The sequence below is a fragment of the Gopherus flavomarginatus genome, chromosome 4 (genome assembly GCF_025201925.1).
Source record: "Gopherus flavomarginatus isolate rGopFla2 chromosome 4, rGopFla2.mat.asm, whole genome shotgun sequence".
Taxonomy (NCBI): Eukaryota; Metazoa; Chordata; order Testudines; family Testudinidae; genus Gopherus; species Gopherus flavomarginatus.
Genome location: NC_066620.1, coordinates 213,448,629 through 213,474,627, shown reverse-complemented (window position 1 = coordinate 213,474,627; position 25,999 = coordinate 213,448,629). Strand labels below are relative to the sequence as shown.

General features: G+C 54.6%; 1 protein-coding gene across 3 annotated transcripts in view; it reads right to left on the bottom strand.

Annotated features, from left to right (window-relative positions):
• SCARA5 (scavenger receptor class A member 5) overlaps window positions 1–23,411 on the bottom strand; it is a 156,818-nt gene extending 133,407 nt beyond the window's left edge. The window contains exons 1-2 of one of the 3 annotated variants that reach the window (XM_050948851.1): window positions 23,123–23,411; window positions 10,396–10,514 (exon numbers count right to left, since the gene is read on the bottom strand). In XM_050948851.1, the coding sequence (XP_050804808.1) occupies window positions 10,396–10,507 (112 nt within the window). In that variant the 5' untranslated portion in view covers window positions 10,508–10,514; window positions 23,123–23,411. Of the gene's footprint in view, window positions 1–10,395; window positions 10,519–17,526; window positions 19,263–23,122 lie in introns of those variants that run through there. The other 2 variants (XM_050948849.1, XM_050948850.1) reach the window with 2 other exon arrangements.
• Between the last annotated feature and the right edge of the window lie 2,588 nt (window positions 23,412–25,999).

The window sequence follows — 25,999 nt, the reverse complement described above, 5'->3', positions numbered from 1 at the left end:
AGGGGGAAAGCCAGAACAAATTAATCTAAACCAGTCTGTCGCCTGGAAGCAGGTCTCAGGGAAGGAGAAAGCACAACAGGCCGCCCATAAGGGTCTCGCCACAGCATCCTCCGGGGTCCCAAACTCATGCAAAGTCTCTGAGTCTGGGCAGGCTAGAATCCAGGAGCCAGAGAGTGAGTGCATCACCCCCTGTAGGCTCGGTGACGTCACAGCCCTTCCCTCGGCCTCTCAGCCAGACCTGCTCCCACCTCAGCTCAGCGCCCTGTTCCAACAGCCTGGATTACACCCAGCCCGCCCCTTAAGGGATGGAGCGCTCCTTCACAGGGCCCTGGCATGTCCCGTGCCGCAGAAGGACTCAGAATGTGGAGCCCATGGGGCTAGCAGCTGGCTGGCTATATTCAGGTCAACAGTACCCGGCTTCGACTGATACAACCAACCTTCAACAAAACCCAGCAGGCAGACTCGAGCTCCCAAGAGTATTAACGCCACAGGCCTGTTTGGCACCCAGAGGCCCCCCCAGCCCTGTGCGACGTCTCTGCTTGCGGTCGCTGTGGGGCAGGAACTTTCCTTTGTGTCTATGCAGTGCCGCACATAACATCCACCCTCATGCCGTCCAAGCAGCTCCTAGGATTCGTGGCGGTAGTCTCACAACCCCCCTCGGAGGTGAAGAAGTATCCACCAGAAGTAATTTATAGAGAGATCGAGGGCGCAGTCCTACTCCTACAGCGCAGTAATCTTGCAGGAGTCTGTGGCACAGCTAGGAATTCAGCTCAGAGCTTCTGAGTGTCTTATCCACTAGACAAGACTTTCTCTCCAGAGTCCCTCCTCCCGGGACCTGGGCTGAGCCAGGCGCGCATGGAGGAGCTACAGGACCTGAGCCACGAAGTCTCTGGGAGCTTTGCTAGCCCCCGGAGCGCAGAATTTGGCCCATCTGCCTTTTTAGCAGCAGAAAGATCGTACGGCTTCAGCTGCAGGTGTGTCTCCCCCAAATAGCTCAGCTTTACAAGCCAGACCACCCTGGGTGGTGGCAGCGTTTCCATTAGGAAATGCCCTGAGGCATCCGTCCCAAATCTTTCTGCCTCCTTTACTAAGTTTGCCTGCCAGCAGCCCAGGCTAACTAAAACTGCTGCGATAGATGCCCAGAGCTGCCACCCCACCGGCGTGAAGGAGCCAGTCCCCTCTAGGAACCATGCCGGTCTCAGTTCCCTTTGAAATACGGTACAGAAGAAAGCATGTTCTACAGAACAGAGCACTGGACTGCGAGTCAGGACACCTGGGGTCTGTTTACTGACCTTGTAGCGGGCTGGGCACCCGCCCCTGCCTTAAAAGGCTTGAAACAGCCCAGGGAGAGGGCTGTAGCAGGGAAGGAAGAGTGGGGCTGACTGGGGAAAGCAGCCTCAGATGGGGGCTACCCCCCAATCAGACTGAGGCTGGCTTCATGAGGGCCCAGCTGGCCCTTATAAGAGGGCTGGGGCCAGAAGCCAGAGACAGAGTCTCTCACTAGTGGTAGAGAGGGAAGGGCCTGGCTGCCTGGAAGCTGAGAGGGTACCAAGACTGGCGCAGGGCTGGGGGAAGGTCAGAGGAGTTGGGGAGCTCCGGCCTGGAAACTCCCCAGGCTGCAGGCTTTGTTAAAGGCCAGAAAAAGGTACTGGGGTTGCAGAGGGGCAGCCCAAGGGTAGACAGAGGCAGCAGGGCCAAACCCTCCTGGCCGATGATGAGTGGCACTTACAGTGTCGTCCGCCCCACGAACGGGGGCTCGATGGTGACTGGCAGTAGCCAAAGACTGAGGCGAGCTGGGGCTAGGGGGTTGGGGGTTTCCCTGAGTGGGGAGACCCAGATCTGTGGGGGTACTGCCAAGGGGCAGCATCCTGGCGTGAGAGGGGCACTGGGGTCCGGGAGGGACACGGGGACCAGAGGCAAGTGGGACACCGGCCTGCAGAGGGCGCCCCGGAGCTGGAAAAAGAGCTAATTCCCAGGACACCAGCAGGAGGCACCGCAGGGGTGAGTCCTTGCACCATGACGGACCTGCTGTGTGTTTTGGGCAAGTCCCTCCGCTCTGTGCACCTTAATTTCTCCTGCGTGTGCCGTGTGGATAACAGCCACTGTTCTCCTTTGCAGAGAGCCTGGAAATCTATCAACGAAACATGCGCAATAAGAGTTAATATTGGTGTTATTCTGGCCTATGTAGGTACTTATCCCACATTCATCACCTTGGTATCTGGGTGCCTTCCAGTCCCGCATTAAGGAGAGTAACTAACATCAGTGCTACAGGCCAATGGCAAGGACGCCAGCACTCGCTGGCTCAAATCGGGGGCCGCTTTCCATGGCCCAAGCCCGACTGAAGTGCCAGCGGAAGAAGGCCCGGGATTCTGCCTTGCCCGCAGGCAGTGGATTGCACTCAACCACAGTCAGACAACGCGTGGAAGGCGCGTATCTCTCCACCACAAATGGAAACTCATCGAAATCGCCACCTTGGGACTGCGGCGAGGAGCAAACCACACGACACATCGTGGACAACCTGCCCCCGTCAGGCTTGCAGTGGTGGCACAATGCCGGGTCTTTGGAATCGCAAGATTCAATTAGAATCCCAGCCTGCTGCTTTTCTAAGGCTGCCCAAGAGGAAGAAGACGATGACGAACATCTGGCCCATGTTCGTTCTCTCCTCCTCCCCCCAAGGGGAAAAGCACGTGCAGGAGAGAGTCTTGCTTTGGATTTTACTCCCAGGCAGACAGACACATGTTGCTCTAGGGTTATGTTAGAGAAGGCAGGTCAAAGGAATGCGGGAAGATCTGAGGGTTTGGTCGAAGTTTTGCACGTCAATGAGGAAGGGGGAAGAAAGAAAGGGAAATTCCACGAGTCAAACCAGGAATAATCAGAAAAAACATACTTTGGGTGTTTCTAACAGAGAGTGGGAGGGGAAGATCACAACTCCAAAACACACTGGCATCAGATCTCCTGTTGTAACAGCCACACAAAAATTAAGCCCTTGGCTCAGTACAAACATTCAAACAAACCCTCTCAGGCAGATTGGCATCTTCTGTCCATTCGAGGTCACCCCAAATCCCTATGTTCCAATGCAACGTAGCCCAACCAGCGGGACTCTTGGAGCACTGGAAATGACATGCCTCTGCAATCAGTAAAGAGCAGGATCTTCCAATCCTGCCCCCTGGAACAGCGCCCCACACATTACCCAGGCAGCCTCTGCTGGATGTTGCCACCTCGTTGTAGCTACAACTTTTCCGTGCAAGCCTGTGGTAATAGCTCTGCCTCCCAGATCTGTGCGCTCACCCCAGACCACACAGGCCTCACGACAGTGGCAGTTTATAAGATCACCATCCCAGCCATCTAGCCTGTAGAGTGCAGAGCTGTTGGCAATCAATGTGCAACCCAATTCTGTGCACCTGGGGCTAAATGTATGGCTGGCTGTAATAACTCCCCAAGGAGCTCCTGGGAGATCAGCATTTGCCTGGGCAGACCAGTGCGTGGTGCCAAGGCTGGCAGAGGCGCAGTGATCACAGCAATGCCAGAAGAACCATTCTCCAGGCTGACCAGGTTTATTGGGACCTGAGGGGATTGCACTGGTTGTGCTGGGTCAGACACTGGAGTACGTGTTGCTGGCAGGCAGGGCTATTAGGCCAGAAACGCTCCTTTGGAAGACGCCCGGCTCGCGACGCAGTGAATTCTACACCCTGCAGAGCAGTTTGCTGTGTTACGTTTTCACCACTCTTGCAAGTGTGTGCATGAGTGAGGGTGCCCTCTGGTGGCTGGGCCAAACCCAGGATGCAAAACCTACTACTGCCAAAGGCCTGAGTGCCAGTCACAGAAGGATAAGAATTCTAGTCCAAGCTCCCTTTGGGTGCGAGGAATATCATGCTGATGGTGTCTATTGTCTAGAGACAACAGATTCATGATAAGCTCCGGGAGCAGCGCACGGCCTAATGGTTAGAGCCTGGCATAGGGAGCTGCGTGACTGGGCTCAGATCTGCCACTAACATGCAGTGTGACAAATGGGGCTGACAGTTAAAAAAAGATCCTGTGCTTCGGGGTGCCCAATGCTTAAGCTGTCCCTGGTACAGAGGCTGACACACACATCTGAGCAGTTCTGTTTCCACCCAGCACACACACACACACACACACACACACACACACACACACACAGAGCAGTGCCCTGGGCAACCACAAACAATGCCCCATGCAAACGGGGACCTTTCAGAAATCGTTTGACAAAGTGCCTCAGCAAAGGCTCTTAAGCAAAGTAAGCTGTCATGGGATAAGAGGAAGGGTCCTCTCATGGATCAGTAACTGGCTGAACCATAGAAAACAAAGGGTAGGAGTAAATGGTCAGTTTTCAGAATGCAGAGAGGTAGATAGTGGTGTCCCCGAAGGGTCTGTTCTGGGACCAGTCCTATTCAACACATCCATCAGTGATCTGGAAAAAGAGGTAACCAGTGAGGTGGCAAAATTTGCAGATGGTAGAAAACCTACTCAAGCTGATTAAGTCCAAAGCAGATTGTGAAGAGTTGCAAAGGGATCTCACTAAACTGTGCAACAGGGCAAAAAAATGGCAGATGAAATTCAATGTTGATAAATGAAAAGTGATGCAAATTGGAAAACATAATCCCAACTATACGTATAAAGTGATGGGGTCTAAATTAGCTGTTACCACTCAAGAAAGATCTTGGAGTCATTGTGGATAGTTCTCTGGAAACATCCACCCAATGTGCAGCAGCAGTCACAAAAGCAAACAGAATGGTGGGAATCATTAAGAAAGGGATAGAAAATAGGAAGGAAAATAATCATGTTGGAATTAGAAAAGGTTCAGAAAAAGGCAAGAAAAATGATTAGGGGTATGGAACAGCTTCTGTATGAGGAGAGGTTAAAAAGATTGAGACTTTTCAGCTCGTAAAAGAGACGAGATATGATAGAGGTCTCCAAAATCTTGACTGGTCTAGAGAAAGTGAATAAGGAAATGTTAGTTACTTCTTCACATAACACAAGAACTAGGGATCATCCAATGAAATTAATAGGAAATAGGTTAAAAAAAACGAAAGGAAGTATTTTTTCACAATGCACAGCCAACCTGGGGAACTCCTTGCCGGAGAATCTTGTGGAGGCCAAAACTATAACAGGGTTAAAAAAAGAACTAGATAAGTTCATGGAGGATGGGTCCATCAATGGCTATTAGCCAGGATGGGCAGAGAGGCAATCCCATCATCTGAGTGTCCCTAGCCTCCAACTGCCAGAAGTTGGGACTGGATGAGTGGGATCACTAGATGATTCCCTGCTCTGTTCTTTCCCTCTGGGGCACCTGGCATTGGCCGCTGTCAGAAGACAGGACACTGGGCTGGATGGACCCTTGGTCTGACCCAGTATGGCCGTTCTTATGCTTTTATGAGTCATGCACTGGGACAGCCCAGGGGTCTCTCTGAACCCACACCCAGCTCGCCCAGTCTAGAGCTGTGAAAGCTTCAGAGCTGCCCCCTGCAACAAACATAATCTTAATGTGCTTCCATGGCAGCCACCACTTAAGGAGGCTTTTACAAACTTTCTCTAGTTGGAGGTGGGTCTTGGGAGAACTAAGAGGCGGAGCCAGTCCTATAACTCCACCCCCCTAGGAAAGCTTAAAAATGGAGCCGCCTGCAGGAAAGCCACCAGTCCTGCCCTGTCCTGCACCAAGACAGCCTGTCCTGCCAACCACCTTTCCCTCAGCTACCACGGAAGTCAGAGGCCGATCTATCAGCCCCCAGTCCATCCATCAGTATCCAGTCAGAGCTAACTAGAATCTCAGCTTTACCACACCCGGGGGGGGGGGGGGGGGCGGGGCGCGTTGGTGGTTTAAGTGGTTAAGTGAGGATGTTGACTCTCTATGCCCCATTCAGCTCTTGGCATCTCCACTGCCACTGCCACCATGGGGCCAATTTGTGACAGTCACAAATGTGGGGCTTTCCCCCCAGACAGATGCTTGTCCACTGAGATAGAGATGGAAACCCCCCCACCAACTCATGTCACAAAGGCCCATCTTTCAAGGCGGAAACTAGCTGTCCCATTGTCAGCTGGGTTTCCCGTCTCCTTTCCAGAGTTCAGGCTGGGAAGGCTGGGTGGGGTGGGAGTCAGTGATGGAGAATTATATGGCAGTGGGGAACCAGCTGGATCCTTTCACTGGCCATTTCCAGACTTGCCAAGGTTGGGCTGTAGAAATTTTGTTTCAAACAATGCAATATTATTTTGGGCCGCTAGCTGGTCTCCATGGAAAAATACACTCAATCTTAACTCTTTCTTGACCGACTCCAGTTTGTTGTGAATAACAGCTTTGGCTGATGTCTCACCTAGGCTGGATTTGTCGGGGTGAAAGTCCCCATGGCCTAGTAACAAGTCTCCTCCACCAACTAGCATTTAAAATCTCTCTCTAACTTGTGCTCATTTTCTCTCATTGACTCCACATCAGCTCAGATCAGCATGTCAGTTAAAATAATAATACCTAGCTCTTGTATGTGATGTTTTTCCAGCTCTGCAGATTCACCTGGAATCTGAGAGTCAAGCTGGGTCCTTCCCTTCCCATGCATCATCCCCAGTAATAAACATTTTGCAGGGCCAAGATGCTGTCTGTTGCACTTAAGCAACCTGCTCTGCTGTCCATAGGATTGCACGGATGTTCTGGATTGTAATTTAGGGGGCAATTAATGCCCAAGAAGGGACACCTCACTGGAGGTGTCATATGGTGGCTCGGCAAGGCTCTCAGGGGAAAAGAGATCTGCTGATTAAGCAGCTGCCATTTTGACACATTATTATTGATAATCACATACAAAAACCTACATTCAAAGAATGCTCTTTAGGCTGCAAAGTCAAGCACTCGAAAGTTAGGAAACGCCAGACAGACAGTTGCACGTGCAACCCACTCTCTGGCCCCATGTGCATCCTGCGTGTGCACTGACGCTGTCAGCGACAAACTCATTATGCAGCAGCAGGCAACAGCCGTGTGCTCGAGCAAGGTCTGGGCCAAAGGGCCAGAGCTACAGCCAGGCCTGGGCGTGAGCAGAAAGACCCAAGCTCTGCAGCTGAAGGACTGGCCCAGAGTTCCCCTTCCAGCAGTGGGACTCTCCACACCCATTTGGCAACGCTGCCGGATGGAGAGGCGAGTCCCAGCCCCACACCCCTTCCGCCCCACCCTCTCTTGGCAGCCACGTCCATGCTCCAGCTGGCCCCACTCTAACAGGGCATGCTAGAATATCCAAAGCTGAACCCAAAGCCCGAGAGCATCCCCCACCCGAAGCTCTAAGACGTGGTCCCTGAGGCCGGCCCGCAGGGAGCCCACACCCTGGTGAAGTCAATCAATGCAGCCTGTTCCCGAGAGCAGCGGCTAGCCAGAATGGAGCGTGGAACCAGGCTTCACATGTCTGGCCAAGGCACCGCTTGGGCTGCAGGACGTCAGGACACTGCCTGGCCTGATGCTGGGTGTTCAGGAGGGACCTGTCAGCCCCTCAGGGAGGATTCTCCCATAACTACATATTCCATGGGTTGGGTGCTATTCAGTATTTTCATTACTGAGGTGGATAATGGAGTGGAGAGTACGCTCATAAAATCTGTGGATGACACCAAGCGGAGAGGGGTTGCAAGCACTTTGGAGGACAAGGTTAGACTTCAAAACGACCTTGAGACATCGGAAAATGGGTCTGAAATCAACAAGAGGCAATTCAACAAGGACCAGTGCAAAATATGTCACTTAGGAAGGAAAAAAATCAAATGCACCACTACAAACTGGGGAACAACTGGCTAGGGGATTGTACCGCTGCCAAGGGTCTGAGGGTTACAGTGGATCACAATGTGAACATGAGGCAACACTGTGGTGTAGTTGCGAAAAAGGCTAAGATCCTTTTGGGGTGTATTGGCAGGAGTGTCGTATGGAAGATGGGGAGGTAATCATCCCACTCTTCTTGACACTGGCACAGCCGGCTTTAGGCCGATTCGCCCGGTTCCCCGGAATCGGGCCCCACGCTGGCACCTTTTTAATTTTCACTCACCCGGTGATGCTCCAGGTCTTCGGTGGCATTTCGGCGGTGGGTCCTTGAGTGCCGCCGAAGACCCAGAGCGAGTGAAGGACCTGCTGCCGAAGTGCCGCCGAAGACCCGGAGCGCCGCCGGGTGAGTACGAAGCGGGACCTGCACTTGCTAAAGCCGGACCTGGGCACTGGGGAGGCCTCAGCTCCAGTTCTGTCTCCTGTTCTGGGCACCGCCCTTCAAGGAAGAAGTGGACAAATTGGGAAGAGTCCAGAGGAGAGCAACTAAAAGGATAAAGGTTTAGAAAACCTGACCTTGGAGGAAAGGTTAACAAAAACTGGACATGTGCAGTCTTGAGAAAAGAAGACCCGATAACAGTCTTCACATATGTTCTGGCTGTTATAGAGAGGATGGGGATCAACCATTCTCCTTGGCCATCGAAGGTAGGACAAGCAGTAATGGGCGTTATCTGCAGCAAGGGAGAGTTAGGTTCGATATTAGGAAACACTTGCCAACTCTCTTGGGAGTTAAGCTCTGGAACAGGCGTCCAAGGGAGGTTGTGTCATAAACAGATAGCTAAGGGTTAATGTTCTTTTACCTGTAAAGGGTTAACAAAGGGAACTAAACAGCTGACCAGAGGACCAATCAGGAAACAAGACTTTTTCAAATCTGGGTGGAGGGAAGTTTGGGTGTGAGTTCTTTGTTCTTTGTCTTGGTTCGGTGACCCTCTCGGCTCTGAGAGTGATCTTTCTATCTCCAGGCTTTCTAATCTTCTGTTTCCAAGTTGTAAGTACAAGGATAGTAAGACAGTAGGTTTATATTGTTTTTTTTTGTATTTACATGTGTGTAGTTGCTGGAAAGTGTTAAATTGTATTCTTTTTGGATAAGGCTGTTTATTCATTTTTTCTTTTAAGCAATTGACCCTGTATATTGTCACCTTGATACAGAGACCATTTTATGTCTTTTTCTTTCTTTTTATATAAAGCTTTCTTTTTAAGACCTGTTTAAGTGTTTTTCACTGGTTAAGGCTAAGAAACGAAGGGAGGGGGGAAATCTCTTTGTGTTAGATTTACTAAGCCTGACTTTGCATACCCTCTGGGTGAGAGGGAAGAGAGATTTGATCTCTCGGTACTTGTGTTTCAAGGACTTGAAGCAGGGAGGGTGGAATCCCTTTGTTTAGATTCACGGAGCTTGAATCTGTATATCTCTCCAGGAACCCAGGGAGGGAACACCTGGAGGGGAAGAGGGAGAAGGGAAGTGGGTTATTTCCCTTTGTGGTGAGACTCAGGACATCTGAGTGTTGGCGTCCCCCAGGGAAGGTTTTGGGGAGGCCAGAGTGAGCCAGACACTGGAATTTTTCTGGCTGGTGGCAGCGATATCAGATCCAAGCTGGTAATTAAGTTTGGAGGTTTCATGCTAGCTTCTCAGGTTCTGAACTCTAAGGTTCAGATCTGAGTAGGACAGTTATGACAGGTTGTGAAATCCCCATTATGGGAGATTTTTAAGAGCAGGCTGGGCAAACACCTGTCAGAGCTGGTCTGGGTTTATTTGGACCTGCCTCAGCGCAGAGGCCAGAACTTGATGACCTCTCAAGGTCCCTTTCAGCCTGTCATTTCTATGGTTCTAGGATTCTCCATGATCATCTGGTTTGAACAGGTCCCTACAAACCTCTGCTCTTTGAACCCAGTGGAAGAAACCTCCTGAGGGCAGGGACCCGAAAGCCCCTTGAGGCGCATGCTAGGAGCTTTGTCTTGTCTGGGATTTTTAGAATTCGATCCAACCAGAAACATCTCAGAGGCAATGGATATATGGTTAGGACTCTGGGGCTTTTGACATCCAGCCAAGATCCACGCTTCATCTGGCCTGGGGTTCATGTTCTCACTAGCGCCCTTGCCCACTTGCACCCTTAAACGCAATCCCTAGACTTAACGTAGCAATGGTCGCCTCGGAAACTGTTGCATTATTTGTGTTGGTGGATTTCGGTGCGTAGTGCTGCCCTGACAGCCCTAGGGACTGAAATCCCCAGCCCAGGTACAACACAGTAACAGTGTGAGCGTCCCCCGAGCTGCCATGTCCAGGTGCCTCATCTCTCTAGTGAGGTGAGGGCAAGTTCAGTGCCCAGGGGTCCATCCATGCCTTTGTCTATCTGCTTAAAAATCTGAGATGCAAGGAACAGTTTCACAGCGAGTTCTCTGCTATCTTTCTGTGCACATGGCCGCTGAGCGAAACGGTTGAATGGTTCCATTGCATCTGGAGCTCCCACTCACCCCAAAGCAGCCATGAGGTTTAACATCAGCTCTTGTTGGGGCTCATGCCCCCATGGTGTGGGAGTGGTGCCCATTTTTCCATGGGCAATGATTTTCTGAAGAGCCTTGCTCAGCAAGGCTCCCCCAGCACTTACCATCCTCACAGAGGTTCAGTTTGGACAGGTTCCTTCCATCAAATGACTCCTCAAAGATGGAGCCGTTCTCCCGCTCGCTGAAGGTGTGCAGGTACATGGCCTTGTTCTCCATCCTCTCGCTGCCGGGGAAACAGAACAGGCAGGTGAGAGACTGCATGGGGTGGGGGTGAGGGGCACAGACAACATGGGACCAGAAACTCCCTGTCACCCCCATCTCTGCCCTGTAACTGTAGCCGCTGGAGTAACTCTGTGTAACCCTGACCCACAGCTGGGGTCAGCCTCCACTAGCTCCTGCTCCATTACCCAGCATGCACTTGGACATGTGTGTCTATCCATACGTGATGGTGCACATTAGTGGCTGGTCCACAGAAAGGATAAAGCACTTACTACTGCTGCCAATGAATTGAGCTCTCCGCTAGCTCATGCAGTAGATGCCTCCGGGTTTGGAGCTGAAGGAGCAGGGTTTTCACCCTGGCTCTGCAGGGTTGGGGGGAATATGTGGGTTATATTCACCCATGAAAGCTCATGCTCCAAAACCTCTGTTAGTCTATAAGGTGCCACAGGATTCTCTGCTGCTTTTACAGATCCAGACTAACACGGCTACCCCTCTGATACTTGTGGGTTATAGAATCATAGAATATCAGGGTTGGAAGGGACCTCAGGAGGTATCTAGTCCAACCTCCTGCTCAAAGCAGGACCAACCCCCAACTAAATCATCCCAGCCAGGGCTTTGTCAAGCCTGACCTTAAAAACCTCTAAGGAAGGAGATTCCACCATCTCCCCAGGTAACCCACTCCAGCGCTTCACCACCCTCCTAGTGAAATTTTTTTTTCTAATATCCAACCTAAACCTCCCCCACTGCAACTTGAGACCATTGCTCCTTGTTCTGTCATCTGCTACCACTGAGAACAGTCTAGATCCATCCTCTTTGGAACCCCCCTTCAGGTAGCTGAAGCAGCTATCAAATCCCGCCTCACTCTTCTCTTCTGCAATCTAAGTAACCCCTGTTTCCTCAGCCTTTCCTCTCAAGTCATGTGCCCCAGCCCCCTACTCATTTTCGTTGCCCTCCTCTGGACTCTTTCCAATTTATCCACATCCCTTCTGTAGTGAGGAGACCAAAACTGGACACAATATTTGGCACTGGTGAGGCCACACATGGAGTAGAGGGGAATAATCACTTCCCTCGATCTGCTGGCAATGCTCCTACTAATACAGCCCAATATACCGGTGGCCTTCTTGGCAACAAAGGCACACTGCTGACTCATATTCAGCTTCTCGTCTACTGTAATCCCCAGGTCCTTTTCTGCAAAACTGCTGCTTAGCCAGTTGGTCTCCAGCCTGTAGCTGTGCATGGGATTCTTCCGTCTTAAGTGCAGGACTCTGTACTCATCCGTCTTGAATCTCACCAGATTTCTTTTGGCCCAATCCTCTGATTTGTCTAGGTCACTCTGTACCCTATCCCCACCCTTCGGCATATCTACCTCTTCCCCCAGCTTAGTGTCATCTGCAAACTTGCTGAGGGTCCAATAAATCCCATCATCTGGGTCACCTCAGCGCATGGATTCTGCACACACTGACAGCTCAGCCAGGGACTGGAAATGCTGCGAGCCTTGACATCTTCCTGAGCCAGCTGTCCAGCGCTCGGAGAGGCCAGATGTGCTGAAGCCGAAAGGCCTCACGCTGCCAAGCGGGGGCTGAACTAAGGTCTCCAGAAGCATGCAAGCACGGCTCTGGCCCAAGCCTGTCACAGCCCAGATTCGTCTCGGGGAACAGCCATGTTAGAACCACGTCAAGCCGCTTCACGGCGCAGACCGTCCGTGAGGGGAGGTGGGTCCAGCTGGAGCACACTAGGGTCCTCCTTGGCCATGGATTAAAACACAAGGTGTCCAGACCATGCCGAGGATTTCAGACATGGCTGCCAGCCTGTGTTAACTCCCCTGCGATCAAGGCCTAGAGAGACCCTTGGTGGTTACTGCGGGTGCGTGGGCCAGAGAGGTGGAACCGGGTCATTAGGCAACCCCATGCAGGGCCCCTTCTTCCCCCAGGCCCTGCCCTTCGCCTGCCCCATGTGGGAGGCCAGGCACCCTAGAGAGGCTACTCTGGGTTGCCTGGGTCCACCCAAAAACCCTCTTACAGGATGTCCTGGTCCTGTCTCGTTGTGGATCACACAGAGCCAGCCAGGCCCTCTTGGAACCAGTGGGGTTGATCCCACAGTCCCTGCCCCGGTGGGAGTCGGTCGGTTCCACGGAGGGATATATCAGGGTCAGCATGGTGCCAGGGAAAGGGGAATCAGGCTTGATGGCCCCAGCCCCCACCGGCCGTTTCCCTTGTGGTGCTGGCCTGCACCATGGGGGTAAAGCAGTGCCGGGTGGGAACGGGGGGGTATTAGGTTGGCCTGGCACCGGGGGAAGCGATGCAGCTGGCCAAGGAGAGCCAGGCCAGGCCCCACACGCTCTCCACAAAGGCGGTAGTGTGGAGGGGTTAATACAGGGCCGCCCAGGGGGAGAGCAAGTGGGGCAATTTGCCCCAGGCCCTGCAGGGGCCCCCATGAGAATGTCGGACTCTCCCCCCCGCCTCTGCCTTCCCCCATCCCCCATCCCCGGCACCTCAGCGCGCCGTGTCCAGGAGTGGCCCTGGACAGAGCTAAAGCCGCGTGGCTTGGGCGGGGCCTGAGCCCCTCCCGCTCAGAGCCATGTGGTAGGGAGGTGGGGCCTGAGCCCCTCCCTCTCAGAGCCGCGTGGTAGGGGGCGGGGCCTGAGCCCTCCCGCTCAGAGCCGCGTGGTAAGGGGGCGGGGCCTGAGCTCCTCCCGCTCAGAGCCGCGTGGTAAGGGGCCGGGGCCTGAGCCCTCCCGCTCAGAGCTGCGTGGTAAGGGGGCGGGGCCTGAGCCCTCCCGCTCAGAGTCGCGTGGTAAGGGGGCGGGGCCTGAGCCCTCCCGCTCAGAGCTGCGTGGTAAGGGGGTGGGGCCTGAGCCCTCCCGCTCAGAGCCGCGTGCTAAGGGGGCGGGGCCTGAGCCCTCCCGCTCAGAGCCGCGTGCTAAGGGGGCGGGGCCTGAGCCCTCCCGCTCAGAGCTGCGTGCTAAGGGGTCGAGGCTGCGAGCTGCAAGCCGAGTGGCCGGAGCTCAGGTCCCATGGAGCCAGGCCGCTGCAGCACTGTCCAGGGCCGCTCCTGAATGCCACGCACTGAGGCTCCAGGAGAGGGGGAAGTGGGGGTAAGCAGCATGGTAAGGGGACCAGGGCCACTGGATAAGGGGCAGGCAGTCCTGCGGACAGTCAGGGGACAGGGAGGGGGCAGAGGTTGGGGGGGGCGGTCAGGGGACGGGGAACAGGGGGTTGGATCGTGGACGTTCCAGGGGTCTGTCAGGACTTGGAGGGGGATAGGGGTTGGGGCAGTCGGGGACAGGGAGCAGGGGGGGTTAGTGGGGGGTGGGGTCCTGGGGTGGGGGTTGGGGGCGTCTTGGGGGGCAGGAAGTGCGTGGGGGTTGGATAGGGGGCAGGGCCAAGCTGTTTGGGGAGGCACAGCCTTCCCTACCCTAAAGCTCATTCAGCAATTTGAGGCTTGCAGACAGCTATTTAACACAAAGAGCCAAGCTGCTACCTTTTCCCTTAGGGCTGCCATCCCTTTCACTTCTCAAATGCCAAATTACAGTCTACATTTAATTTCAGTGCCATAGGGAGATTCATGTCAGGGGAGGGTATCCTCATTCAAAATTAGCCACTTTAGATTAACAGCGATAGAGCCGAGAGAGCCATGGGGGGGGGGGGATCACATGAGAAGAGCAATATCCTACACCACCTACCTCCTTCCCAACCCTACCAAGGGAGACGCCCCTCCCCTGCATTCCCCGAGGCTCCAGAGGGGTAAATTCAGTGGTTCTCAAACTTTTGTACTGGTGACCCCTTTCACATAGCAAACCACAAAGTGCAACCCCCCCTTAAATATATAAAAAAGTGTTTTTAATTTATAACACTATTATAAATGCTGGAGGCAAAGCAGGGTCTGAGGTGGAGGCTGACAGTTTGCAACCCCCAGTAATAACCTCATGACCTCCGAGGGGTCCTGACCCCCAGTTTGAGAACCCCTGGGTTAATTTAATTTTAGCACCCTGTGTCCATTCACATGCATGTGCTATTTTGAGCATTTCAGTTTTCACAACATAGACTCATCCCAGATTCTGGAACAAGCTCAAATGCTCAGTTCGTGGAGTATGTGCATAGTCTATACTAAAGACAAACCCACAGTAACCGTCTCCAGTTTGTGAGGGACCCCATGGAGCCAGTCTCTAGGAAACAGCTAAATTCATGGAGGTTAAATCCATTAATGGCTGTTAGCCAGGATGGGTAAGGAATGGTGTCCCTAGCCTCTGTTTGTCTGAGGGTGGGGATGGATGGCAGGAGAGAGATCACTTAATCGTTGCCTGTTAGGTTCACTCCCTCTGGGGCACTTGGCATTGGCCACTGTTGGTAGATAAGATACTGGGTTGGATGGACCTTTGGTCTGACCCAGTGTGGCCGTTCTTATGTTCTAAGTTAAATGAACCCAAAGTTATGGAGACAGATATGAGTCAAGGAAGCCAGCAGAATATCAGAAACCTGGAAAAATCTCTGACTGGATGGGCTCAGGCGTTTGGTCACAAGCTGAGGTGGTTCAAAAGTTGTGGATTTTTTTTAAGCAGAATTTTTTTATTGTTTCTTTAAGCAATCAAACACAGCAAGCAGCAAATATTTGGTCACACACTTCTGAAACCCCAAACCATGTTCAGGTTTTGGCAGACTAATTTCAACTTTTCAATTAAAAAAACACAACACATTTTGAAGGAAAGCAGACATTGTCCGTGATTTTTTTCTGCTTTTTAAAAACCCTTAGTTTTCAATCCAAAAAAAGTTTTGATGGAAAATATTTGTCTAACCTCTTTAATGAGCTTTAGTGCCTTTTAGCACCAGCTGATGCTGAGAACCAGTGATACCTTGTGAAGGTGACTTGAAAAGAAGTTTTCTCAAAACTGGGTTTGTGCCGAGATATGAAAGGTTTTTAAATGTTTATTTTTCCCAGGGCTGCCCGGGGGCGGAGAGGGAGCAAGTGGGGCAATTTGACCCGGGCCCGCAAGGGCCCCCACAAGAATATAGTATTCTATAGTATTGCAGCTTTTTTTTATGGAAGGGTCCCCTGAAATTGCTTGGCCCCAGACCCCCTGAATCCTCTGGGTGGCCCTGGGTTAATATGGGGCTGCTTCTGTCAGGGAAGTTGTGGAATCTCCATCTCTGGAGATATTTAAGAGTAGGTTAGATAAATGTCTATCAGGGATGGTCTAGACAGTATTTGGTCCTGCCATGAGGGCAGGGGACTGGACTCGATGACCTCTCGAGGTCCCTTCCAGTCCTAGAGTCTATGAGTCTATGAGCTGAGCCTGCCAGGTGGAATGTGCTGAGCACGCCCAAACTCATCTCACGTGTTCCCCTCAGGCGCTGGCTGCGGTGGAGAAGGGCCTGCTCGCTCCGCCAAGCCCCGTCCCTGCCCCTTCTGGCTCCAGCCACCATCAGCTGCTGCCTGCTAACACCTCTGGTTTTAGTTACCGAGACCCCCTGGCAAACGGCTTCAGCTCCATCTGCTGGGGGACCCCCAGGGCTGCCCTGGTTGGAAATGGCTCCACTCGGCTCTCACACACCCAGCCCTGCACCGAACGCTCGCAGAGCATTCACACCCCAGCGAGATTCGCTCAGAGCAATTGGCGGGTTCCTTAGTCTCTCTAATACAGATCCAGCCGGGCTGTCAGGCCAGAACCAGCCATGCCTGGCACATGGCGCAGAAACCCTGGGCATTTCCATCGGGCACCGCTGCTCCAGCTGTGTGGAGGCGAGGGGGAGCTCCTGAACATACACAGCCCTCGACAGAAACCCTCCATCCCACCCTGTGCTCTCTCTAAGGGGCGCAGGGCTCTCCCTGCCCCATGGGCCCCCTGCGCAGGGCTGGGGCTGAGGCTGGCAGCTAGTGACTCAGTGCAGCACACGCTGCATGTGGGCAGCTCCTTGTCAGCACTGAGGCACTAACCGGGCAAGGGAGGTGTCACTGCACCGGTTTTACAGAGGGGCACGGTCAGGTACAGTGAGAGCCATGGTTGGACCCGGGTTGGGGACCCAACATTTGAGCACCCAAAACTGATAGCCACTTTGGAAAATGGTAGCCTAAGTACCTTGCTCAGAGTCACAAAAGTAGCAGCCTCTTGGATCCCCGAAACCCCTGTTCTAACCACTACACCATACAACCAGAGAGAACCCAAGAGTCCTGGCTCCAAGCCCCCTGCTCTAACCACTACACCATACAACCAGAGAGAGAACCCAAGAGTCCTGGCTCTCAGTCCCCTGCTCTAACCACTACACCGTACAACCAGAGATTGAACCCAAGACTCCTGGCTCCCAGCCCCCTGCTCTAACCACTACACCGTACAACCAGAGAGAGAACCCAAGAGTCCTGGCTCCCAGCCCTGCTCTAACCACTACAGCGTACAACCAGAGAGAGACCCCAAGAGTCCTGGCTCTCAGTCACCTGCTCTAACCACTATACCATACAACCAGAGAGAACCCAAGAGTCCTGGCTCCCGGCCCTGCTCTAACCACTACACCGTACAACCAGAGATTGAACCCAAGAGTCCTGGCTCCCAGCCCCCTACGCTCATCAAGAGATAACGTTCCTTCCCAGGCAACTCTTTCGATGGTGCATCCCTTCCCAAGCAGCTCCTTAAACCAGCTGCCCGGGTACAAACATTTTGGGCTCCTTCAAGTCCCTCTTGACCTTTTAAGTGTATTACCAGGAGCAGCCAAAAATCCCCGTGTCCCCTGCCATCCAACGGTCCAGCAACCCAGCCCTGGGTGGGAAAGACGCTGCAAAGAGGGAATCAGTGAGCGACCCCAGTACAGAACCTTTTCCCCAGCCCTCCTGAGCAGGGCCTGAAGCCCAGAGTAGAGCGAGTGGCCTCTCGAGAGGCAGGCTGGGCTTTGAAACACATGCCCAACACCCTCATCCGCACTCTGGGACCCCCTGAGTGCACAGGCCCACCCATTGCCGTGGGAATCGTGCCACCCTGGAGAAGTTGCTTAAGCTGTGTCTGAAACGTAAAGCTGCACGCAGTGACTCACCTGCAGGCTGAAATCTTGCAGCTAGAAGGACGAGGCGTTTTCCAGTTAGTTCCTAGGAGGCAGCATCGCCCAGGGAGGAGAACAGAACTTTGTGCTTTACAGAGAGCTCCAGAAACTCAGGAAAGGAAGAAAAGAACTAGGCAGCATCTGCAGCTTCTTCCATAGTCGGCTGGGGCTGGTCAGCCTTTTGCAAGGTTGTGCTGGGGGGATGCAGAGACTTCCCCAAATCCTCCTGGCTCCTTCCAGGCTTCTTCCCAGTGGGTGAGAAGTTAGGAGAGAGACCCCAGCCCTCCTCTAGGACCAGCCAGTGCAGCAGCCGAGCAGGTTTTCCAGGCTCTTGCATGCAGCCACCAGGCCTGGGGGGAGAGGGCACCGAAGGATGCTCCGCAGAGCCGGAGGCAGCTGCAGGGCTGGGCTGCTGTGAACTGAACTTGCAGGAGACTTTTGTAGCTCTTGGAGGAGTTGCCAAGGCTGAAGTTGGGGGTTTGTGCGCCCTCTTGTGACCAAGACGCTACAGTGCGAACGTATCGTGGCTACACAACAGGGCGAAAACCTCAGCAAAATAGCCAGGGGCTCATCCTAGCTGTGCTCTCTCGTCCCCTGAGTATCCAATCGCCTTCCTCTTTATCCTCCTGCCAGGGGGGAAGGCTGTTCCCCAATGGGCAGAGGGGAAACTGAGGCACAGAGGGACTAAGTGACTTGCCCAAGGTCATACAGGGCAGTAGTTTTATCTGGTGACCCAGTTGAAGAAAATTGTCGATGCCCATGACTCAGTGCAGCTGGGGCTGAGGGTTGGGGTGCATAGGTGAGAACAGCAGGGTAGGGCCAGGGATGAGGGGTTTGGGGTGCAGGAGGGGGCTCTGGGTTTGGGGGGGCTCAGGGCTGGGGCAGGGGACTAGGGTATGGGACAGGGTCAGGGCTCTGGGCTGAGGGTGCAGGATCTGGGGTGGGGTCAGGGATGAGGGGTTTGGGGTGCAGGAGGGGGCTCTTGGTTGGGGGGGCTCAGGGCTGGGGGAGGGGATTGGCTCACAGGGTTGGGGCTCGGGCTTACCTCAGGTGGCTCCCGATCAGTGGTGCAGCAGGGGTGCTAAGGCAAGTTGCCTGCCTGTCCTGGCACCACGGACTGTGCTGCGCCCCGGAAGTGGCCAGCAGTATGTTCGGCTCCTAGGCAGAGGTGTGCAAGCGGCTCCATGCGGCTCTCGCGCGCAGGCACTGCCCTTCCCCAGCTCCCATTGGCTGAAAACTGGCTAATGGGAGTGCAGAGCCGGTGCTTGGGGCAGGGGCAGTGCCCCCCCGCCCCCACCTAGGAGCTGGACCTGCTGCTGGCCACTTCCGGGGTGCAGCGCGGTGTCAGAACAGATAGGGAATAGCTTGCCTCAGCCAGGCTGCACCGCTGATGGGACGTTTAACAGCCCGGTAGGAGCTGCTGGGCAGAGCTGCTGTGACCCAGCGCCTTTCGTTCCGTGACCCAGTACCACAGTTTGAAAACCACCGATACAGGGTGTCTGCAGCAGAGTGGGGAACAGAACCCAGGTCTCCAGCTAGTGCCTGAAATACTGACTCAGTCTCCCTCTCCTCCTTCGCAGGAAGAGTCAGCAATAGCCCCCCCCCCACCCAGCTCCAGCCATGTGCACTAGCCCTAGTGGAGCCCTCAGCTGGGTTTGAACCTCAGACCTACAGCACAGCTCTCTAGCACCCAAGCTAAAGGAGTGACTCCATTGCCTGGTAACCGTAGTAGACTGGTATCCCCCAGTGAGCCGACCAGCGTGTGTGTGGACAGAGCGAAGATGTGACACATCTTGCCAGTGTATTTCCCCTCTCCACAAGAGGATCATGACTGAGTGGCAGGCTGGCTTCGTAGCCCCACTGCAGACGTGGGGGTTACGGGAATCGCAGACCCCAGCCCCCACCTCGCAGAAGCGTGAATGTTTCTGTGACACTGCACAGACGTTTCCCCCGGTGCCTCTCGGTGTTTCTGAGCAGCGAGGCGAGTATCTCCGCCCTCCCGGGAAGAAACGTAGCCCTGTTTCCCCTCAGAGCAGAACAGGAGCTGCCTTGTGCCTGGCAGCGGGAGGAGAAGAGGGGAGAAACCCCTCCCTCCCTCTAACGCAGAGGTCTTCTATCTGTGGGGCATGCCTCCCTAGGGGGGTGCAGAGTAACATTTGGGGGGCACATCTGGGGGCACAGGGAACCTGGAGGAAGCGCCCCCCAGCTTCACTCCTGGCCCCACACCTGGGGTCCCAGCCGCCCACCCTGCGCCCAGGGATCTGTGCCTGGCCAAAGGTCCCCTTCCGTCTCCCTCCCCAGCTGTGGCCTCCTTACCCCATCCCCACTGCTGTGGCCCTGCTCCTGGCTCCGGGGGCAGGGAGGGGATAGACAGGGGAAGGGAGGAATGGGGAAAAAGTTTGGGGACCATTGCTCTAAGGGCTCCCATGCAGCCCTCCAGCTACTGTACCATTGTCATTGCACGGGGGGGGGGCAGATGATCCTCTTTCCTACCCAACCCCCATCCACCCCCTGAGATTCAAGAGCCCCCTCAGCTGGCTCCACACCCCCCCGACCCAGGGGCAGCTCTAGGCACCAGCAAAGCAAGCACCTGCTTGGGGCAGCCCATTTGCAGGGGCGGCATGGGAGCTGAGAACCAACAGGGGTCTCTGGGAGCTGTAGTTCCTTGGTTAGCTCCCTGCCTATAAAGCCAGCCCTGGAGCAGGGAAAGAACTACACTTCCCAGCATTCCCTTGGCCACCACCAGATGGAAAGGAAAGAGGGGGGCCTCATGTGGCAGTGTGCTGTGAATGGTAGGGAGACCATATTTTAACATTCAAAAAACAGGACACTCCAGGGGGAAGGAAGCCCCACCCCGTCCCCATCCACTCCCTCTGATTGCCCCCCCCCCCAGAAACCCCAACCCATCCAACTCCCCCCCCGTCCTCTGATCACCCCGTCCCAGGACTCCTGCCCCTAATTGCCCCCCCAGGACTCCACCCCCCTATCTAAGCACTGCTGGTCCTGGTCCCCTGATTGCCCCCTCCCAGGACCCCTGCCCCTAACTGCCCCCCCAGGACTCCACCCTCTATCTAGGCACCACTGGTCCTGGTCCCCTGATTGCCCCCTCCCAGGACCCCTGCCCCAACTGCCCCCCAAGATCCCACCCCCTATTTAAGCCTCCCTTCTCCTTGTCCCCAACTGCCTCCTCCTGAGACCCCCCCAATCTCCCCCAGGACCCCACCCCCTACCTGTCCCCTGACAAACCCTTGGGACTCCCATGCTTATCCAACCGCTGACTGCCCCCCTGAACCTCTGACCCATCTAACCCCCCCTTCTCCCTGCCCCTGACTGCCCCCCGCAAACCTCCGCCCCATCCAGCCCTCCCTGCTCCCTGTCCCTTGACTGCCCCCCAGGAACCCCTTACCCCTTCTCCAACCCCCCCAACCCCCTTACTATGCCACTCAGACCAGCGTGTCTGGCTCCGCGCAGCGCCAGACACGCTGCTGCCATGCTCCCCCGTGGAGCCCACAGCCCCCGCCCTCCCCAGCACCTACCCTCCATTTTTGAACATCTCAAAATTCAGGAGTGCTCAAGCTGAGCTGTTACTTCATTTCTCCCAAATCAAATATCCTGATCCACTGTAACTTGCTGTAGGAAACGTAGATAAAATTGAGCAAGAAATGCTTCCCAGCCATTATTAGGACTGGAATTGCTATTTTCAACAGCCATTGCCTTTTGTTTGTTTGAAAGGAAGACAGTGATATTGCACTGGCAAATTCCCCATAGAAAGAAAGAGTGAAACAAAAGAATAATAAAGGCACCTCAACTTTTCCTCGTTTATGGAGGACAGTCGTATAATATGCATCCAGAGATCCTCCAATCACACAGGCTGAAAATTGTTCCCCTTTACTGCAGCTCTGTAACCATATGGGAACCAATCCTGTCTGTGTTTTGTGCACATCCAAAATTCCTGGTGAATGACCTGCCCTGGGAGCAAGTTACCCGTGACCCAGAGCTGTGGTGGAAGGAGGGTGCAGGTGGCGGGGGAGGAGAGCCCAGGGCTGGGGCAGCAGGAGGTGTGGGGGAGGGGCACTGGTGGGGGGGGAGCCCAGGGCTGGGGCAGCAAGGGAGGAGGGGAGAGCCTAGGGCTAGGGCAGCAGGGGGATGCGGGAGGCAACCCAGGGCTGGGACGGGGGGCAGCCAAAACTTTTTTTGCTTGGGGGGGCAAAAAACCTAGAGCCGGCCCTGCCCCCACCCAGGTGCACACCATTCTGCCCAGCATCGTCCCCCCAGCTCCTGGGCCCCTCTTGTGCCATGGACGGGGGCTGAAAGGAGCCATCGTCCATGCCGACCCCCCTCGCCCCTCGACAGGCAGCTGGCCCTGCCACATGGCACCCTGGGAATTGCTGTGCCAAGGCCTGGCTGTCCCTGGCCTCGGGGCTAATAGGGCCATTGGCACGGAGCCCCTCACTGGCAGGCTCTCGCTGTCCTTAGCAAACAGCTCTGGATGGTCTCATGCTGCAGCAAGCCCAGCTGGATTGTCTCTGGGATTAAACCCCCAGGGCTGGGATCCACGGAGCTGCCCAGGCGAGGCCCAGGGAGGGGCTGGGCTGTTTAATTTGGTTTCCTCCTAGTCCTTGGAGCAGGATGAGAATGATTTAACAGGGAAGAGGAGGCTGGCTCCCTTCAACGTAACCTCTCCCGAGTGAGCAGGGTGACCGGGGAACATGTCAGCTACTCCAGTCTCTCAGATACCCCATCCCTGCACTTAGGGCAAGAATGGCAGCGGGGAGGGCTCAGGTACCTTTACCCTCGCTACGGTGGAAAGCGGCGGCACGTCCGGGTTCTTCGGCGGTGGGTCCCTCGGTCTCCATTGGAGCGAAGGACCGGCTGCTGAATTGCCACAGAAGAATGAAGCGGTGCGGCTAAGCTGCCGCCAAAGTGCCGCACATCAGGGCTTTTTGGGTTTTTTGCCGCTTTGCCGCTTGGGGTGGCAAAAAAGCTGGAGCTGGCCCTGGATACAGCCTCAGCTCTTTCCCACATCCATACAGCCTGTCACCAATTCCTTTGTCGTTACAGCTGGACCAAATATAGCACTGAAGTCTATTGTCAAGTAGATCCTGCCTTAGCCACATCTGGCGCACTGGGAATGCGTCTGTACTGGGTGATCATAAGGGGTCTGTGTTTCATACCCAACTTTCAAACAGTGGGGTAGGGGCTGCAGGGAAAAGGTGGCCACAAGCCAAGCTGTCCATACGCTGGTGTACGGGGCACAATGCAGCATTCAGAGCCCAGCAAACAGCCGAGCAAAGTCATGCTAGAGAACGCACAGGTTCTTTGCACGCTCGGTAACAGAGTTTGTTTAACATACGGGGCAGGGGAGAGTGCAGCATACCAGCTGCACGGGAATGTCTGGGTTACACTGGGGAACTCACAGAGTCATACAGCTTCTACAGCGTTTTGGATTATAGAAATAAAAAACCTGAGGCCACTCCAAAAATTGGTAGTAGGTTGTTATCCTCTATGCAGCTCAGGTATTCAAAGGAAGACCCACTACACGCAGCCTCTGTGTTACGCTAGTGTAACGTTTTCTTCTGAGAAAACCCACCTCAGTGTACAGGGATAGGCCACGGAGGCGAGGTCCAGGATTCTGGCCGTATTGTGAACCAATGGACATTTCTCATGTCTGGGTCAGACAAACCAGGGTCCTTGAGGGCCTCATCTCAGGGATGCAGCCGCATGGCTGGGCGTGGCTTTCCAGGGGCCTTCTGAGAGAGGGAGCCGCCTCTGTTTGACAGCCACAGCTTCAAAGAGGAGCTCTTTGTCCTTTCACTCCATGCGTGCCCAGCACCGAGCTCCAAGGGGCTCTGATCTCCAATGGGGGCCGCTTGGCTGCTGCCTCTAGACCAATAAATAAGGAGAGTGTCATTTCCCCATTGACACCCAGACACGCTGTGGTGGGGCTGGCGCTGGGAAGCCAAGAGAGGCTCCGCACCTCGCACAAGGTGCTTCTCACGCACACCCGGCTGCAGGGGGAGTGCACTGAGCGGTACTGGTGTCTGACACGGGCCAGCCCCAAAGCAACTGCCTCCAGGAGAATGAAAAGCCTGCAAAGCATCCCTGGCTACGCCCACAGCAGAGCAAGCCAGAACGGCCAACCCCCGGCAGATCCGTTCAGGCTGGGGCCACGGCCCCTCCCCTATTCCTCCCCACTCACTTTGGAATGGTTCTCAGGGTGCCCAGGACCATGAGTCTCTTTGTTACCCTCAGCCGCCCTGACACGAGAGTCTTGGGTTGAACCAGGTGTCAGCTTCCTGATAGGCTGGGGTGCCTGTCAGTCAGCCGAGCGCTCTCCTCTGGGCTGTGCCAGCCCTTGCTCTGCCGTGCAGGGTAACAATCGGTGCACTCAGCCCCCGAGCCCTTTGGAAGGTTTCCGCTGTAGTGCCCAGCCCCCTTCTCCACTGAACGCTCACAGCAACAGCAGGTCTGCTGCCCCCAAGAGAGTCGTGCACACCCCAGCTTGGATGGTTCCACTCCGGGTCAGCAACCAGCACGGAGATTTATAATGGAAACAACACGGTTATCGGCAGAGATTCACGAGACAGCGAGCAGGCACAGTGAAAACAAGAGGTTACATCCGAACCAGGACACGCTCTCGAGAGAGCAAGCTCAACTCCCCAGGCTCATCTTCTGTCTGGAGCAACTTATCTCATCCCGCTTCAGCCATGGCTGGTTGATATCCTGTTCTCATCAATGTTACCGCCCTGCCCAATCACATCCCAGGCGCAGGATGAAGGGCTGTCTTCCTTGCCTTCTCCTTGTAGAACATTGTACCAGAGGCTCGGTGGTCCCTGTGGCTTATTCACCCTGGCCCTGCCTCCTGGTGATTTGGGTCTGCCATTGAGTTGGTTTGCAATGCTTCTTTTTTTCTTTTTTTTTTTTAACACTGTTGCAAAAAAAGCGAACATTATGCTGGGATGTATTAGCAGGAGTGTTGTAAGCAAGACACGAGATGTAATTCTTCTGCTCTACTCTGCGCTGATAAGGCCTCGAGTGGAGGAACATTTCAGGCAAGATGTGGAAAAGTTGGAGAAAGTCTAGAGGAGATCAACAAAGATGATTAAAGGTCTAGAGAACATGAAGAAGGACAAAATTAGGTTTGTTTAGTCTGGAGAAGAGAAGACTGAGAGGAGACATGATAACAGTTTTCAAGTACAGAAAGGGTTGTTACAAGGAGGAAAGAGAAAAATTGTTGTTCTTAACCTCTGAGGATAGGACAAGAAGCAATGGGCTTAAATTGCAGCTGGGGGGGTTAGGTTGGACATTAGGAAAAACTTCCTGTCAGTGTGGTTAAGCATACGGTGAGCTTGAGTTTGGGAACCAAGGATGACAGATCCAGAGATGCCAGTGCTGGTTTCACCACAAACAACACTAAGCACTTCCTCATCTCGCTCTACCTGCCCCTTGGTCCTCCCAGCCCATGTGCTCCTGGGGGGCAGAGCACAGGAAGGGGTCCCCCACCCCCACTAGGGCTCAGGGCTGGCAGCAGTGTTTTTGCAATATATGGGGCTGTTCACCTCCCCACGCCTACTCAGCCCCCATCCTCCCCAACCAGGGCCAGGTCTCCCTCTCCCCTAAAGAAATCAGAGCTCAGCAGATTCCTTCACTCAGCCATGCCCCCGACCTATCCTGCAGGGCCCAGCCAAGCCCCTCTGTGATTCCTATGCGATGCACCGTCATGAACTCCTTATGCCCGGCAGGCTGCAGAGCTGCTCCCAGCGGTTCAGCTTGTGTACCAGATTTGGCCTGGCTACAGAGCATCCATCCTGGGGAGAGATACCAGGGGTGTGTTTGCTTTGATGAATGGCCAGGTGTGGCTGTTACTGGCTCAGGTAAGGTATGTCACACACAGCGCCTCCTAGTGGCTGATCTGTGTATTACAGGTCTAGCGTTCCACCACACCTCCACTGCCCCAAACACCCTGTTACTCTGCACCCCTGTAGCGGCTTTCACCACCCCCTCGCCACACACACACTGCTGGGATGCAGCTTTTAACCCCTTCCATGCCTACACAATAGGGGAGGGGAGTTGACTGCCAGCAGGTGGGCTGGAGCAGATTGTGTGGACAGGGGGCCCAGTACAGGACTGATTAAGGCCAGAAAGCAACTCAGTCAGTGACACCCCCCCCCCCCCAAGGACAATAACCCCTGTGCCTAGCTAAGCCCCTCCCTTATTCACATTCACTCTGGTATCTAAGCACTGATCGGAGGGGAGGACCCAAGGGGGCGGGGAAAGTCATGTGATTGGCCCTTAAGGAGGGAACGCTGCAGTCAAGTGGGATGATGCTGCAAGACTGCAGTTAAAAAGAGACTCAGCTCGGATTGTACAGGAGCTGCTGGGGCCAGCAGGAAGCTGCTGGCTTGTTCCAGCCTCTGGAGTCTCCCCCCATGAGTCTGCAGGAGCAGGGCCCTTGGTAGGAGGTAAG